At 36.8% G+C, this 13317-nt stretch overlaps 1 protein-coding gene across 1 annotated transcript in view; it reads left to right on the top strand.

Annotated features, from left to right (window-relative positions):
• Positions 1-527: 527 nt before the first annotated feature.
• Positions 528-13317, top strand: part of CCDC14 (coiled-coil domain containing 14) — a 52554-nt gene continuing 39764 nt past the window's right edge. The window contains exons 1-8 of the mRNA XM_028091293.2: positions 528-701; positions 7484-7539; positions 7863-7935; positions 8172-8241; positions 8333-8452; positions 9495-9731; positions 9842-9936; positions 11027-11525. Coding sequence (XP_027947094.2) covers positions 528-701; positions 7484-7539; positions 7863-7935; positions 8172-8241; positions 8333-8452; positions 9495-9731; positions 9842-9936; positions 11027-11525 — 1324 coding nt within the window. The remainder of the gene's footprint in view (positions 702-7483; positions 7540-7862; positions 7936-8171; positions 8242-8332; positions 8453-9494; positions 9732-9841; positions 9937-11026; positions 11526-13317) is intronic.

Genomic DNA, 13317 nt, shown 5'->3' with positions numbered 1-13317 from the left:
AGATCAAGGGCCACAGTGAATAATTTTGAAATTGCCATCAGAATTACGCAAAGATAACCAGACCGAGGATTGATTTTTATTGACTATCAAAAACAAAGTCATTCAAAATAGCACACAAAACACAGAACGAACCAATTCCTTCTAAAACCTAACCGCCCTCTTCCTCAGTCCCTTCCTCTGGCCCTGGAGAATGCCTGTCGCCACTTCCCCCCGGCTCGTGCAGGGCACCTGTCCTGCACCAGACGCCCTCGCAAAAGGGCAGTGAACTCAATTCTTTCAGGTGTTCAGGGGTGGGACTCCTCAGCCCCGCGCACACTCCGAGCCGCTCCCAGCCGGCCCCGCCCCTCCCGGCCGGCCCCGTCCCCTCCCCCCCGGCCCCGTCCCGCCCTGCCCCGCTCGCATTCTGTGGGCTTCTCCCACGCTCCCTGCGTGTGTGTGACGAGCCGGCGGCTGGGAGGGGTCGACAGCGCACGCCCAGAGCGGTGCGCTGGGAGTACTGGAGAGGCCTCGGCTGCACTCCCGAAACTATGAGGCGCGGGATTCGGCGGGCTCCTTCCCGGAAGCGGAAGCTTGGGGGGCGGGGCAAGGGGGGCCGGGAGTCCGCGGCGGTTAATTCCTTTTATCGGGCGGGTTTACTTCCCTCCGTGTGGGCTTCTCTGAGGCTGCGAGAGATGGTCAGGTCCGGATCTCGAGTTGGCCAGGTGAGGGCTGCGGACCTGAGGCGTCCACCATGGGGGTAGAGAGGGATTGAGGGGGTTCTAGTGCCGGGAGAAGTGCAAAACTCTGAAAAAAGTAAAAACAAAGACAATGCGGCGGCATTTAAAATGCTGAGAAAGGGGAGTTGGGGGGACACCCAATCTTAACATCCTAACAGCCGCTTCGTCCATAGATGTATATTCTGTTTTAATCGTAGTAGTCGCCAGAGTGCTGGCTTTGGTGTGGGGCGCGGGTTCGAGTCTAGCCTCCGCCCTGGGTGGAGGAACCTCTCCAAGGCTCAGTACATTGTCGCATCAAACCCAGGTTCTCGGCTGTTCCACCTAGCGCCGCTATTAGCTGGTCCTCCGTCACAATTGCTGGTTATTTTACCACTAGTAAAAACGGACGTCTCCCAATTAGTGCCCCGCCTTCAACCCTACCTTTCTCAAATGCATGCCCCTCGTTGTAACTAAATGATTCACTTTTCTGCTTAAAAATTGACACGAACACTTTGGTTTCAAAGTAAAAATCTCAGTTCTTTGGCCTGTCAACACAGCCGTTTTTTGATCCCACTAGTGCATTCCTTACCGGACCCCGCCTCCATTCCTGAAGTATCCAGCACTGTTCACCTGTTTGTTCTGCATGTCCTGGATGCCCCATGCCCCCTCATGCTTCCATGCCTTTGCACTTTCTTTTCTGTCCTGCTTAGAATCCTCTTCTATTCCTGGTACCTCCACTCTCCATCTCCTCCTCAGCTCGAGGACCACTTACAGAAGGCTTGCCTAGCACTCGTACATCCCCGTTGTTTGGGTGTTCCTTGCTGCCCCTTTTGTGCTCTGTGCTAACCAGAATCAAATTGCTTTTCAGGCGAGAGACATTGCCAGTATGTCTATCTCCCTTATTACACCATTTATCTCTATATCCTCAAGGCTTAGGACAGCACCTGGTGTATAGTAGATTTTCAGGTAATGAATCAACTATTTCTCACAGAGACTCACTATCTAGAGTGATCTTACTCTTTAAATATATCCACCTCTTTCTGTTTTCTTTTTTTTAAATCTCCCTTCATTTATCAATTCACCTATAATGCTGTCTTCCCCAGTAATGTGAATCTTACGCTTTTTTTCAAGACCTGGCTCAAAACTTTTTTTTTAAAGATTTTATTTATTTATTTGACAGAGATTGATAGCGAGAGCAGGAACACAAGCAGGGGGAGTGGGAGAGAGAGAAGCAGGCCTCCCACCCAGCGGGGAGCCTGATATGGGGCTCAATCCCAGGGTCCTGGGATCATGACCTGAGTGGAAGGCAGACACTTAACAACTGAGCCACCTGGGTGCCCCTCAAAAGACTTTCTTCATGAGTACTTCCTGACCATCCTCACCCTTTTAGATCTCTTACGTTGAGTAAACTCAAGAGTATGTGCAGTCAGAAAGGGGGGAAAAACATGGTTTTTGTAATCCTGGTCACCTACAGATTCAGATTCCCAGTCTGCCACTACTGTGGTAGTGATATTAAGCAAAGTACTTTTTACTTCTCCAAGTCTCCTTTCCCTTAGCTATAAAATAGGTGTAAATAGGTATCATTCTGCCTCAAAGAATTGGGGAGATTAAATGAGAGAACCTGGTAAAACATCTGTTTCACTCTTGGCGTAAATATGCAACAAAATTTGGTCCCCTTAAAAACAGTTTACAACCATCTTAACGATAAGAATAGCTAACATTTAGGTAGCACTTGTGTGACAGATGCTACTCTTAAGTATTTTTACATAGTACACATAATTCATTTAATATTCATAATAGCCTTATGAGGTAGATACTATTATCATTTCCATTTTATAGATGAGGAAAGTGAGGAACGAAGAGTTCAAATAATTTTCCTGTAGTTACAAAACTCATTAGCAGTGCAGCAGGATTCAGACCTACAAAGCTGCTGCCAGAGTCCATTCTTTTAAACATTACACTATATTTAATCAGATGTATGACTTTGAACAAGCCTCCTTTCTGAAATTTGGGTTCCTACTTCACAGAAATAATAAATCATGGGGTGTGGATTAAATGGAAATGAAAGACTTTGGGATACTCTAAATTATTCTACAAATGTAATTTTATCTTGTACTTGTTGGTAGGAGATATAACTTGTAAGAAAAGCTTATATTTTTCTCAAATAGCAAAGAAAAATAGTTTAATGATAATACCCAGTGGTAGTAAATGTGAGATAAAACAAAATGATTGTCTCATGCATTGTGATTTGAGGCACTCCTTTTGGAGAGTATTTTTGTAATTTGTGTCAAGGGCTATTAAATGAATAATGGCCTTTCACCAAATAAATAAGCTTTTAATCCTGACTATGAAAAGGCTTTTTTCTGTATATTGGGAGGTTTATGTCAGGCTTGTTTTTCAATTGTGAAAAATATGAAGCAAACCTAGGACATGTTATATTACTTCCACTCAAAGAAATACTATACAACCATTAAAAGAAAATTTGAAGGTATGCTAATATGGAAACAGATTTAAAAATAAAACCATAAGATTTACTTTTTTGTAACTAGCTAGTCATTATGACTAAGTAAATAATTGATATGAAAAAAGATTAGAAGTCCCAGTAGCAATATCTAGTGCCTAGATCTTGGTTTCTAAATACCATTGTCCACTAAAAGGCACCATGACTTCATGGAGGAATGGCCAACTCCACAGCTGAAGCAGGAAAATTATAAGATGAGCCTGGATACATCAAAATAAAAAGCATCTGCAGAGTAAAGGAAACAACAGAGTGAAAAGGCAACTTACGGAGTGGAAAAAAAGATTTGTAAACCCTCTGTCTACTAAAGGGTTAATATTCAAAATATATCAGGAACTCCTACAGCTCAATAGCAAAAAACCAAATAACCTGATTAAAAAATGAGCAAAGGACTTGAATAGACATTTCTCCAAAGAAGATGTATAAAAGGCCAGTAAGCACATGAAAAGATGTTCAACATTACTAGTCATTAGGGAAATGCAAATCAAAACCACAGTGAGATAACACCTCACACCTTTTAGGATGGCAGTTCTCATTGGCAAGGATATGGAGAAATTGGAACCCTTATAAACTGTTGGTGAAAATGTAAAATGGTGCAGCTGCTATAAAAAATAGCATAACATTTCCTCAAAAAGTTAAAAATAGACCTCTTATACGATCTAGAAATTCTACTCCGGGGTTTTTATACAAAAGAATACGATTTTAAGGAGATATTTGCACTTCTGTGTTCATTGCAGCATTATTCACAGTAGCCAAGATGTGGAAGGAACCTAAATGTCTACTGATGGATGAATGGATAAAAAAAAATGTGCTATATACACACAGTGGAATATTATTTAGCCTTAAAAAAGGAAAAATCCTGCCATATGCAACAGGGATGAACCTTAAGGATATTATGCTAAGTGAAATAAGCCAGTCAAAAGGACAGATACTGCATTATTCCATTTATATAAGGGATCTAAGATAGTCATAATCCATAGAAGCAGAGAGCAGAATGGCAGATGCCAGAGGCTGGAGGTGGGGGGATTTGGGGAGTTGCTATTCAATGGATATAAAGTTTCAGTTATGCAGGATAAATAAGTTCTAGAGATCTGCTGTACAACATCATACATGTAGTTAACTGTATGGTATTGTGCACTTAAAAATTTGTGAAGAAAGTAGAACGCATGTTAAGTGTTCTTACTACAATGAAAAAACAAAACCAAAGGATGAGCCCAGAGCACCTTGTTGCAGAAAGTAAGGAGTTACTCAAAAAATAGTGGGGACATATTAAAATGATACAAGAGCCAGTTTGAAAAGACTACCACTGACAGAATCTGGGACAATGGAGCATCAAAATATTTTAAATAATGATGATAATGGATCATAATCCATTGAATAAAATAAGAATGAGTCCATACTAACAAACAAGGAAAAGTGCTTACCTAGAGTTGAATGCCAACTAATAAATGTAGAAGGAATGATGTAAGTTAGACAAGTCACCCTTTCACAAACAAGTGGATTAAGGCAAGAATCATCAATGGGTGCTAAAACTACTGGGTGAAAGTCTAATGAATAGGAAGTCTGCATAATCTCAAAGTATCTGCCCATTAAATGCTTAATACAAAGGTAAAAATAGTAACCTTACAGTGAAAAATCTGGCAGACACCATCTTAAATAATCAAAGTTTACATCATCTATAATGGGAAAATTGATACCATGTACTTACTCGCATTAAGACAGACAAAACTTACCTTTTGTGGTATTTCTGCCAAAAATGTACAACCTCAATCTAATCATGAGGGAAAATCAGACAAGTCTAAATGTCCGGAGGGACATTCTACAACATAACTGGCTTGTATTTTTAATATGTGAAGCTTATAAAAGACAGTGATAACCTGAGGAACTATTCCAGATTAAAGGGGACTAGTGAGGTGTGACAATTCAATGCAACATATGATCCTGGCATTGCACATGTACTAGCATTATTTTTTATAAAGGACAGTATTGGAATAATCAGCAAAATGTGAATAAGGTCTGTAATTTATAATACAGTATCAATGTTAATTTCCTGGTTTTGATAATTATACTGTGGTTATATAAGTGACCATGTTCTTGGGAAATATTTAGGAATAAGTATTTAATATCATACCTGCAACTTATCCTGAAATGGTTCAGAAAAACAATAATACTATTTATATATATTTTTTTGTATTGTATATATTGTGTTAATATATATATTTTGAGAGAACATGGAAGATACAGTGAAATATCAACAGTTGGGGAATCTGGGTAAAGGTATACAGAAATTCTTTTGTACTGTTATTTCAAAATAAAAATTACAAAAAAAGTTTTGATGGAGATGTGCCATTATTATAGCTACTGTTGCTTTTATCCTGGGTAATTTTCATTACCTTGTTTTCTGTAATATAACCTCATGTATATTTTTTAGAGAAATATGTTATCCTACAATTATGCCATGTGTTTACCTCTGTATACTTTTTAAAAAATTTTGAAATAAAATAATTGTGGTAGGTGTTTTTGGACTTGGTCCAGAACATAGCAGCACCATGGTTTGGAATTTTATTATGATTCTGGCCAGAACACCAACATATGTATGTACCAATGGGAAAGACCCTACGGATGTCATGCAGGGACCAGCAGAGCAACACCACATAGGGTCTTATTTCCTACAGTGTTGGTTCTCATTGCTGGCCTTATGACTCCATGATATCCCAAGTTACCTCAAGGAGAAGTGTAACTCTATTAACCCAATTTTTAAAATGTGCTCTCAGTTGCATATAATTCCAGATAGTTTAATAGTTACTGCTGAAAGCTCTCTTGGGATGAAATATGTAACATGTCAAGAGAAACCATAAATGTTAACTGCCAACAGTGGTGACTACTTCTGAACGGTGAAATGAGGGAGTGAGTAGGGAATTTAACTTGTCTTTCAAAAATTCTATTTTAGGGACACCTGGGTGGCTCAGTCAGTTAAGCGTCTGCCTTCAGCCAGGTCATGATCCCAGGGTCCTGGGATCGAGCCCTGCATTGGGCTCCTTGCTCAGCGGGGACCCTGCTCTCCCTCTGCCTGTCACTCCCCCTACTTGTACTCGCTCGCTCTCTTTCTGGCAAATAAATAAAATCCTTTTTAAATTATATTTTAAATAGAGATTATAGTTACCTGTTATTAAGATGTAAGAAGGTATACCATAGAAAGTCTCCCTTCTTGCTCTGTTCCCCAGATTCTCATTTTCTCTCCCCAGAGGCAAACACAATGAACTTTTACTTGCCTAACTTTCAAGATATTGGATGCACGTTAAAGCAAGTGCATTTTTTTCTTGTACACAAAAGTAGCCCACTTATTTTACTTTTAATAATTAATAAATAGTTCAAATTGTTATGAATATTTAAAAATAAAATTGTTTTAAAAAATATTGTCATATGAGTTTGAGAAGAAACTAAGAGTGAAATGTAGATAACAAGTTTTCATGGGTTGGTCTTGTCAGGCATTCTAAATAATGTGGATAAATAGAATCAGAGTTATGAACTCTATGCTACATGTTGAATTAACTTTATGTTTTGAAGACTTGGGGAGTGTAGGACATGCTCAGATTGAATATAGTCCAAACTTAACTCTATTAGATACTTCTGGTTAAAATAATACCTCAATTTCATTTTCAGCTTACACAGATACAAGGAACAAATATATGTGCTGTTTGCTTGACATTTTATGTAGAACAAACTATTAGTAAGAGTTCAATTGTAATTACGGATTTATAGGATATATCACATTTATAAAAAATTAACAACATGCTATATACATCAAATAGAATATTATTCAGCCTTAAAAAGGAAGGAAATTTTGACACTTGCTACAAGACATTAGGTGAAGTGAAATAAGCTAGTCACAAAAGGAAAAATACTGTATGATTCCACTTATATGAGCTTCCTAGAGTAGTGAAATTCATAGAGACAGAAATTAGAAGGGTGGTTGCCCAGGGCTGGGGGCAAGAGTGGGTGGGAAGTTAATGTTTAATGGGTATAGAATTTCAGTTTGGCAAGATGAGAAGATTCTGGAGATGGATGGTAGTGTTGGTTACACAGTGTGATTATATTTAATGTCATGGAACTGTACACTAAAAAATGGCTACAATGGTAAATTTTATGTCATGTTTTTACCACAAAAAGAAAGGAAACAACATTTCAGGTTATGTCAAAAGACAGCCTACTGAGAATATAATAGAACAATATTTGTATATTTACTATAATATAATGCATTATATCATAGGTGTTATCTTCAGGAAAACACACCGGACCTGCTAAATTAACAAATGGAAAGAAAGGGTAAGTACTTAAAGAAGTTTACAACTTCAGAAAATCTCAAGAAACTTTTCAGGTCTTTGGGCTGCACTAAATTTTGCCTACCCCAGGAAACTAGACGGGTCTCTACCTTCACAGACTCTGGGGAGGAACCTTCCATATCTACTCATGTGGATCATTTTAGTGTTTAACAGTCCTTAAAGTCATTATAAAATCCTATATAAGTCCATTTTATGGACAAGCTTTCTTATCCAACCTTTGCTGGGAAGAAAATGACTACTTATTAATATATTTTAGAAAAAAAATTTTGTAGTATTTGTGAAAATATTAATGAACTTGTTTTCTAGGACCCATTTAAGAAAGATATCACGTTTTAATGCAGATTCTGGCTATGCTATCCATTCTGATTCAGAAAGTCAGGTAAGATTAAACTGAGGAGATACAATATACATTATTATAATTAATTTTCAGGTTAAAAACTAAGAATTGGGAATAAAAATTCAGAGGTAAAGTATTGAAGGCTTTTTGCTTTAAAATATTTCTACCAATAATAAATTGCTTCTGAAGAAAGAAATTTTAAAACTACATAATTTGTTTTTTTTTTCCTCTGCACTAAAATTTTGCCTATGCATTTCTAAATGGCTTTCTCCTTACAGACTGAAACTGTACAAGGGCTTGATGGTTGTGCTTCTTTGCTGCAGGACATTTTGAGAAATGAAGATTCAGGTTTTTCAATTTTTTAAATACCTCTTTGCCAATCACCTTTTCTCAAATAATTCTCTTAATGCAAATGAATTTTTGTTTTAATTATTAATAGGTTCAGAAATAGCATATTCCGAAAATAGATATAATCCCAGATTCTTAGAAGGCAAAAGATTTGGAGCTAAAAAGAAAGGACATGAAAAACATGTTCCTTCAGGAGTCCGGAAGGAAATTTGTAAGTATTTTTTTCTCTTTTTTGTTTAAATATGATCTTTGGGGCTTCTGGCTGACACAGTGCAGTGTGTGACTCTTGATCTTGGGATTGTGAGTTCGAGCCCATGTTGGATGTAGAGATTACTTTAAAAGTAAATAAAATCTTAAAATATATATATATATAATCTTTAATTCTGAGGGTTTTGATAAATTATTGGGCGTATGCAGTTGGTCTTTCATTTTAATATGTGGGTTATTCAGGTGTGTATGTGTGTGCTTATTTATGCTTCTCTTTCTCTATTCTGCTTCTAACTACTGGCTAGTTACTTTGTTTACCATCACTTTCTCAAGAAGAAGAGTAGAAAAAGTGACAGACTGGGTTTTGTAGATGAAAAGGTTCAAACTCAGAATGACATTTATGAGGTATATATAGAGTTATCTTTGTTCTCCTTGCCACTTAATTCCATAAGTAACCACAAATTGGTTGTGTTTCATGCGCATACTTATAGATACTAATTGTTTTAAAGTCATTTTATGTGTATATATTGTAAGTAGGTTTATTACTCAACTTTAAATGCCAGGTTTAAGATTTTGTCAAGGGCCCAGTGTGTAGATTAAGTACACTTTTATTCTTGCTCTCAAAGTTCTGATTTTTTTTTTAACGGTCCAGGTATCAAAATTGTAACAGTTTCCTGTCTCTCTTATTCTATTTTCCCCTGAGAGCATGAACTGGACAAGGAGCAAGGTGAAAGAGTTTTGTTAGATTTTAGAAATAACACCCATAAAGAGGGGTCTTGTAATTGTAGGAGAGAGTTTATAGATACCATTTAATAGAGATTTTAAAGATGTGGTAAAAATAATTTTTAACTGGAGAACGTGCACAATTCATTAACTACTTTTAAAAGAGAATTTGAGGTGATTTTCTTTAGGGGGTGATAGTGGTAAAGCCCTTCTATAAAGTAGATGATAAATTGAGCTATTTCTGAGAGTCTTTTCTTCCCTAATATTTTATGGTAATTAAAGAATCATATTTCAAGAATTTGTTTTCCCTTCTTCCGTATTAGTATCTTCAGATAATAAGAAACATATACCTAATGAAGCTTCTGCTGGAAGTGAGAGAGACTCATCAGATATACCACAAAATTGGTCATTGCAAGATCATTATAGAATGTATTCACCCATAATATACCAAGCCCTCTGTGAGCATGTGCAGACTCAAATGTCACTGATGAATAACTTGGCTTCAAAGAACAACCCTAATGGAATTCCTACTGTACCTTGCCAGACCATGTCTGATTCTGGTTAGTATGAATGATATTTTAAAAAGCATGAGTATAAACTCTAATTAAGTTGCCTACTTATTGTAAAAGCATTATGAGATGTGATAACTTTTTGTCCTCTTACCTTTTAGAATCTCAGGCAACTCTACATTCTAGTTATGGCTTATCTACCTCCACCCCAGTCCAGTTACCACAGCATCCATCCTGCCCTCCAATGGTTCATTCTGTGGGTACAGTTTATACATTATACAAGTAATTATTTGCTTTGAGAAATCGTCACCTTAAGAGAAAAAATTGAGTTTACTGATTGATAATGCATTATTTTTTCAAATTATTTTTTACTAGAAAAGTTTTACCCATTCATTAAGGATAATGGTAAGGGTGGGGGTCGGAGGAAAGAGATCATCAGAAAAAAGAAATCACCCATACCTACCAATTAAGCACATTTGCTGTTAACATATTGATAGAGTGCTTGCCAATCATTTAATTCTCTGGTTTTGTTTTCTGGTTTTTATTTAAGTTTGCTTTCTTTTAAAAATATAGTCATAAGGGCACTGGGGTGGCTCCGTTGGTTAAGCACCTGCCTTCAGCTCAGGTTATGATCCCACGGTCCTGGGATCTTGCCCCATGTGGGGCTTCCTGCTCAGTAGGGAGCCTGCTTCTCCCTCTCCCTCTGCAGCTCCCCCTGCTTGTGCTCTCTCTCTCTCTGTCAAATAAATAAATAAAATCTTTAAATATATATATATAGTTATAATTAAATTATACAGTTTTATATACTACCTTTTCTACTTAGCATTTTATTGTAAACATGTTTCTCAATTAACATACCTTTTGTAAATTTTTAATATGTTAATACTCTATTTAGTGGATATACTATAGTCCACGTAACTGCTCCCCTATGGTAGGACATTTAAGTAACAGTTTTTTACTACCATAACGTTTCTGTAAACATATTTGTGCAAAAGCTTCTTGTATGTTTGAGCTTATTTTCTTGCAATGCAATTTCCCAAAGTGGAAGTTTGTTTTAGTCCCAAGGTGGACTGATTTTTGATGCCTTTAAACCGTGTGTGATATTTGCAAACAGTTTATTTTAGTCATGGCTTTATAATGTTCCCATATTGCAGAGTGAACTAATTAATAAGCTTTAAAAAACTAGAACATTGTACTCAAGGGAAATCCAGCTTACTCACTGGTAAGCTATAACTCCATCCTGCAAAAGTCATTTTCTAATATTTCTGGTGTGAGTTTATTATAGTTAATGCCTACAAGTCAATGCTTATATTTTTGAAGGCTTAACTTGTTTTTTCTATCTGTAGGAGGTTCAGACTGATGGTGACAACCAGTTTGCATCAGAAAGTAAAACAGTTTCTGTGAACTGTACTGATGTTCTACAGAATTCCTTCAGTACTGGTCTTGGCGTTCCATGTAGCCTGCCTAAAACAGACAAACCAACTGTTCCACCATTTCAGCAGCTGGGTCTTATTAATGGAATTCTGCCACAGCAAGGAGTTCCTAAGGAACCAGACCTACTAAAGTGTTTTCAAACATACATGACTCTCTTGCATTCTCATCCGGACAGTCAGATTCGCCAAAGCCCCACTCTGTTGCCACCAGCTTTCCTGTCCAGTAATGAAGACAAATGTGCCAAAGAACAAATTGGAGAAGTCACAAGTGAAGGAAAGGATTTAAACATACACATGCGAGATTCAAGAATAAAAGATGTGCAGAAGGCAAAAAATGTGAACCAGAGTGCCGAAAAAGCCAGAACTATAAAGTATTTATTGGGAGAGCTCAAGGCCCTGCTAGCAGAGCAAGGTATATGAGCACATTTAAAATAATTTTCTGTAGCGGGGTGTTAATGCTAAGCAGCAGTGTCATATTATTTAGTCATCATTTATATTTAGAATAGTCGACATGGCGTTTGTGGTATTTTCCACAGAAATATGTCTTGAGCTAATAAGGAAGTGAGTTCTGCCTATTTTATTGTTACTTTTTAGGTTTTGATCTCTTGTTTCCTGTGGATTTGAAATGTACAAGAGAATATCAAACAGTCTTTTACTTGCAAATGTGTATTCATTCTACTTGATTCAAAAGGACCTTGGAAAGATTCAACCAAAGAGAATTTATAGCCATAAACTTTTAGGGGTTAGAAGAGCCCTAAAGATGATTAACTCCCTAGACTAGACTGGTGATTTTTCCTGTTTTAAAAAGATGCAGAGATTTTCTTCCCATCATTTCTTTAATAACCAGCTGTTATAACATTTAACAAATCTGACTTTGAGAAGTAATCCAAACCTTTTAATGCCGTTTTCAGTTTACTTTTGGTTTTTTTTTTTTAATTAAATCAAGAAAAATGTCTTAGGTGGAGTTATGAGATATTTGAGCCAAGTCATATTTATTTGTTTTCATTATGTGTATATGCTAAATAATAGCTTTCACTTGGAGTGAGTTACAGATTTGTCATCTTAGAAACCATAGAAACCACAGTAATTGATTATGGCAGCACTGACTGAATACCTAATATTTGCAGATTGACAAAAAGAGATTCCAAATCTTAAAATGTGTTATAGGAACATAGCACTATTAATCTGAAGGCTTAATATATTAAAATCTCTGTGTTTTCAGACCTTTAGTTTATTACTCTTCTCTTAACCAAATAATCACGGTAAGAATAATAATAAGAGTAACAATATTGTCATTTATTGAGTATTTACCATGTGCTTGGCACTGTGCTGAGTGTTTTATATGCATTATCTCATTTAATCCTCACAACAATTCCATGAGGTATTGGTATCTCTATTTAACTATCAAGAAATCTAGGCTTTGGGAAGTTAAGTAATTTGACTAAAGTTCCATTGCTAGAAAATGGTGGAGCCCAGGTCTCTGCCTCCAATGCTTATGAGCAAAACCACTCTACAAAGGATTGGTAGGGAACTTCTCAGCAGTTGGTCACAGATGTTCACTGTGTACGTGTACTTTATTTACATCAGGGTGTTAAAACACCCGTGGGATTGAGTAAAGTGTTGTAATTTAGAGTATACTTTCTACCTCTTTTGGGTATAAGAAAGTAAATATAATTATTAAATGTTTTTAGTCCACAGAAAGTTTGAATGGAAATGAAGGGGCAATTATAAAAGGACAAAAGATCTAAAATCCACCTTCTCCCTGTGTCTGTTTGCCACCTCTCAAACCATCCACTTCCCGAAATTAATAGCAAAAATGGTACTGCTTCTGATGTGGACACCAAATTAGGTGTGGCTGGTTGTTTTAAATCTACTTTATAAAATTAAATAATAAAACCTTATCAGAGTAGATCCTCCCTCAATATTTTGCCAAATTGAATCACCTAAAGTGAATTATTTGCTTATGCCAGGATCAAAGGTTGTGTTGTAAATGTTATTACTGTAATCAATTTTAGGAAACCCTTCAGCAGTGATAGGAGTCCAATAGTCCTTTGGGATTGTGAGCTAGGAGATATGTCAGCTGTCTTCCTACTAGACTCTAACTGAAAAAAATCACTAATAATCCTAGGATAGAAGATTAATCTTTAGTTCACTGAATTTAATTTCTTTAGAATTCTTTTGAATAAGCAAATACAGGGAGCAGG

This window comes from Eumetopias jubatus, unplaced genomic scaffold, assembly GCF_037043125.1.
Source record: "Eumetopias jubatus isolate StellerSeaLion01/CBP00866 unplaced genomic scaffold, mEumJub1_p1.0 scaffold_1, whole genome shotgun sequence".
In the NCBI taxonomy this organism is placed as follows: Eukaryota; Metazoa; Chordata; class Mammalia; order Carnivora; family Otariidae; genus Eumetopias; species Eumetopias jubatus.
This window is presented reverse-complemented; position numbering and strand designations above follow the sequence as displayed.